Source organism: Penaeus chinensis, chromosome 38, assembly GCF_019202785.1.
Source record: "Penaeus chinensis breed Huanghai No. 1 chromosome 38, ASM1920278v2, whole genome shotgun sequence".
Classification (NCBI taxonomy): domain Eukaryota; kingdom Metazoa; phylum Arthropoda; class Malacostraca; order Decapoda; family Penaeidae; genus Penaeus; species Penaeus chinensis.
This window is the reverse complement of record NC_061856.1, coordinates 22,732,171-22,737,170: the sequence shown is the minus strand read 5'-3', so window position 1 is coordinate 22,737,170 and position 5,000 is coordinate 22,732,171. Positions and strand designations below refer to the sequence as shown.

General features: G+C 38.9%; 1 protein-coding gene and 1 non-coding gene across 3 annotated transcripts in view; both read right to left on the bottom strand.

Moving 5' to 3' along the window:
• Positions 1 to 168: 168 nt before the first annotated feature.
• Positions 169 to 239, bottom strand: Trnag-gcc. The gene has a single exon. It is a non-coding gene; the product is annotated as a tRNA-Gly (tRNA).
• Positions 240 to 2,050: 1,811 nt separating this feature from the next.
• LOC125046197 overlaps positions 2,051 to 5,000 on the bottom strand; it is a 247,238-nt gene continuing 244,288 nt past the window's right edge. For both annotated transcript variants that reach the window (XM_047643901.1, XM_047643902.1), the window contains 3 exons: positions 4,380 to 5,000; positions 4,051 to 4,229; positions 2,051 to 3,936 (listed from right to left, as the gene is read on the bottom strand). The exon at positions 4,380 to 5,000 is cut by the window's right edge and continues 384 nt beyond it. In XM_047643901.1, coding sequence (XP_047499857.1) covers positions 3,686 to 3,936; positions 4,051 to 4,229; positions 4,380 to 5,000 — 1,051 coding nt within the window. In that variant the 3' untranslated portion in view covers positions 2,051 to 3,685. The remainder of the gene's footprint in view (positions 3,937 to 4,050; positions 4,230 to 4,379) is intronic.

The window sequence follows — 5,000 nt, the reverse complement described above, 5'->3', positions numbered from 1 at the left end:
ATTTTGTATGAATTCACCTTTTTGTGTATATATATCATTTACACTCTTTTCTTTTTGGATCACATTGTATTTTGTCCTTTATGCGTGACAGTTCTAACTATAATTACTCCCTGTGCATATGGTTACTTCAGTTATGGGACCGTTCTTCTCGGAGACGTATCGAAAATGTGCATCGGCCGGGAATCGAACCCGGGCCTCCCGCGTGGCAGGCGAGAATTCTACCACTGAACCACCGATGCTTCGTACATCGTGCTTTTATCATGTTGGTTGAGATGTAACAACTTTTAATAATGGCAATAATAAATAATTGATAATAATGATAATGATAATAATAATAATAATAATAATAACAATAATAATAACAATAATAATAATAATAATAATAATAATAATAATAATAATAATAATAATAATAATAATAATAATAATAATAATAATAATAATATTAATAATAATAATAATTATAATAATAATTATAATAATAATAATTATAATATTAATATACATCGGTTATCACAAAGCTTGGATATTATCTAGTTACGTGAAATACATTTTCTTCACAATGACGCAGATTTGGGTACTTAAGATAGCATGGCAGATGGGCAAACGGCAATAAGAACTGAATCCATTAATAAATTGTTCTTCCTCGGGTCATTCGGTTACTTTGTGATGACGTTGAAATTATGTTGTATAATGCATTTAGAAAACTTACATAGATTACCTGTCATTTTTGTATGTGTATGTTATATTTGAAACTGTTGTGAAATCTAACCCACACACATACACAGGGACACACATTTACAAGCCGCCCCCCCCCCCCCCCCCCCTTAAAGACTGTCAGGCAAACAAGAGAAATAAAATTGTTGGTTTTATTATTAGCATAGTCATTCCTCCAATTAAATCGTTTTTTCTGGTAATTTTCTCTTGGTTTTTAGGGTAAACTCGTTTATAAATTTCCATTTTCAAAGTTGTTTTCTTTTCGTTAGCTGTTACGCCTTTCCATGTGAATCCTCATAATTCATTCAGTTAATTACTATAATCGAATAGCTATATTGAGAACATTCAACGATTGGATTAAGTATATCAAGTATATCACTGGACCATGGTGTAGGATTCAATCACAGGTCTCCACACGAGAGACAAGCGAGTGCCCGAAACCACTCGTTACGTTCATCGTGGCGACCCTCCTTCCGCTCATATCAACCTCATAAATACCTTCAAGAGTATGCAGCTGTGACTTTTCTTTGGGGAAATCAACTTATGCGTAAGGGCAACACGTTTAGGAGGCATAGTAACAGAAAAAAAACAATCTGACTAATATAAATAATAATAGCCTGTGCCGATCCGCAGAGGCCGCGGAAATACTTAATGTTGACATAATATAAATCACTTAACAAGTTTAGTTTACCATGAATTAAAGAAGTTCTGACACTTCATCCTCTCTTTATGAAAACATAATGAAATGCTTTTGACTTATGTAAACAAAAAAAAAAAAAAACAAAAAAACATAAATGATAAGAGCACTGAGTCAGATAAAGAGCTAGAGACAAAGATGTACGTGGGTGTTCATTTGCGTATATATATATATATGTGTGTATATATAATATATACATATATGCGTGTATGTGTGTGTGTACATATATCTGTGTATATATATATATATATATAAATATATATATATATATATATATATATATACACACACATATATGTATATATATATACACACATATATATATATATACATATATATTCATATGTATTTACATATATATATATATATATACACATTCATGTATATATATATATATATATATATATATATATATATATATATATATACACATTTATGTGTATATATATATATATATATATATATATATATATATATATATATGTATATATATGTGTGTGTATCTTTATCGCTGTTATTATTTTACGATAATTTACTTAGGGAAACTGCTTTAATTCATCAAAAAAAAGAAAGCAAAACGAAGACCAGACCCAGTTGGTAAGTATCTGAAAAAAATTAGGACAATCATACGTGGAGGAGCAGCAAAGCGTTTATTTGAAAATACATGCTATATACATTAGGCATAACGTGTCGAGCACTGTATACGACACAGAGTAACACTGCGGCCACGTGTGCTGGGAGGTTGTGACGCCGAAGATTCCTTGTGATTGACCCTTTGGTGATGCGTGCAAGACCTCGCGCCTCAAAGTGGCACTGGGTTTGGCACTTCTTGTTACCTCGTTTGCGACAGACTGCCCCGCCACTCACCCTCTGTCCTCACCTCTTTGAGATTATTTTCCTTCGATGCTTTGAGACTTCTAGTTTCAAGCAGGAACGAAAGCAGGCAATGATGACAACTTTCTATCCCGTAACATGTTTTTCTTTTTTCTTTAATTTTTGTTTCTCATTTAGCACAAATCGGTTACTGAATGCGATGTGAATGTTGAAAGAAAAACGGTTAAATGGTTCATCACTGAGCACCGTTCTGAGTTCGATATTGACGGAGATAGAATGTTGTCTTCCATTGCATTTATTAGTGGTATTAGCGTTAGCTTGCAACCTGCCGTTACTGAAGCAGGGAAGAAACGACTCGTTCGGTAACCATCTTGAGCAGTCGTACCTCTACAAAATGAAGATCTCGATTTCTTCGAATATTACCTTAAAGAACCAAAAGTTGTACCTAGCTAGATGAAGGACATCAAAGTCTCATGAGTAATGAAAGCAAACAGTAGTTTTAAAGGCAAGTAGAAACGATTAAAAAATTACATTTTATATATTTTCGACATGGACCCGCAAACCAAGCAAGACGCGGTTATTTAATTTTTCCAAAACAGCGCTGACAGCGACAGCAAACTAGTGCAACATCGGAAAGAAAAGCCTGTAACGAGTACAAGCTCCCAATGGGGCAGTCATGTTGCGTGTAGCGAGGATGGCAGTGATTCAAATAATACTACTGTGTTGCACTGTATCGGCTGGCAAATCAATGAGTGGAGGTCGTCATTAACGCGGTCTTGTAAGGTGTATAATACTGAAGTTTTCGTCACACTGAGGAAAGAGTGCACGGCGCCCCTACCCATTAAACTCTTCGGTCTAGCACTTGCCCTTACTTTGTTCTGCGAAATTATACATGAGTTTGAATTTGTACCAGTTTTACCCTATGATATGAGTATGTAAAGTGTGTGTTTCATATTTTCTTCTCCTGTGAGAGCAATCGGCTAAAGCAATAACAATTATGTCAGGTACATAGTTTCTTATAACTAGAGAGAATTCAAGATTATAAAATACAATTATTATTATGAATAAATCTTTACATTATACAGTACGCTGCTATGTGCAAGTTAGAATACAAATCTGAGTATACATACTCACATATATATTTATATATATATTTATATATAAATTCTTATATACACTATACAACATTTGTCGAATCTTATACAAGCACCGAGACTGGTATATCTCACAGTATGTACATCATCTTTATTATCTATTTATTGTTGAAAATACAGGAATACAGGAATAACTGTATAACTTGGCAATAAATTTCTAATTCAGAACTCACAATCGATTAAACCTTGACTATTATTTGAACTTGTATGGTTATCCTTAAACCAGAGATAATCATTCATATTTTCTGTACTTTCCATCTTCACCATTATGCTCTGTTCTTTATTATACCAGAGACGACTCTCCGATAATAACCTTGTCGTTCCCCAAGTGCGGAGTTGAGAACCGGGACGCCGAAGTAGGCTGCGGCAAGCCGTTTGAGAACCTTGAAATGGCACCTGTAGCGTAGGCCGCGTCTCTCCCTGGAGGGTGCCTGCCTCCGTCCCTGGCTTCGACCACCACATGCCTACTAGCCTCCTGCAGACACGTTTCGGATACGTGCTTCATCTCGGTGTCTGACGACACTTCATGCCCACCTGGCGAGTACAGATTCCGTTGTAATGTTATACGTTTTAGAATGGAAATTTGGAATATATCGATGTTATTTAGAATATTTGATGAAACAGAGAAACCAGCCTGTTCCAGCTAACCTGAGAGGGCAGGCGAGGGGCCCTGGGAGCCCGTGCATAGCCGGGTCGAGTAGCCGGAGTCGTTGTGGGAATCGTGTTCCAGAGACGACTCCAGGTTTGGCCGTCGCTGGACTGGGTCGAGGCGGCCTTCAGCCATGTAACCGTCATACAGACGTCGCACTGCTTGCTGTATCCTGTACCTGGGATAAGTCAAGTTTGTTAATATGTTTGTATATTAGTGTGTTTAAGTCTCGAGTATTTATAATTCCTTTTGTACTAAACAGACTCCTAAACATGCTATATTTTACAGTGCACTTCTGTTTATTCACCCAAATGAAGGTAGACATTACCTGTCCATATCCAGATAGGTCGCAGCATCGAAGTCTTCGTGGGCTTGCGCTAGTGAGGCGTGGTACGTCTCCGCCGTCTGTCCTTCCTCGGGTGTCTTTGGGTATTGCGGGTAAGCCTCATACCCTGGCTTTGCGGCCTTGGGCTCCAGGGGCGCACTGGTGATAGGAGGTGGCCTTGCATGTGGGTTGCGGCCGCGGAGATCCCCATACATGTATGGATTGGTGTTGCGATAATCGTACCGGCTGTAGCCACTCCATTCCTGTTGCTGATGGTCGTGTGTGTCGTCCCGGTCCTCGTCGCGATTCTCTGCTCGCCCGTTAGTCTTTGGTATTGCCCCGTGCTCGGCGTGCGATACGCGCAGGTTGTCCACCGCCTGATTCAGGTCGGAGTGGTGCAGGGGCGCGGGTCTCATTGGAGGAGCAATCAACACCTCGCCCTGCGAAGTCAAGTCCGGGCGGCGCAAGAGCGGCGATGGTTGAGCTGGGGAGTACCGACTCATGCGGCCGACTAGAGGTGAGCCCTGGGCAGACGACCCGCTTATTCCTCGGCTCCCGCGACTTCCTCGACGACCAGCAGAGGCGTCACTGCTGGTAGACTCGTTCAGGAGGTCTCTGTTCGTG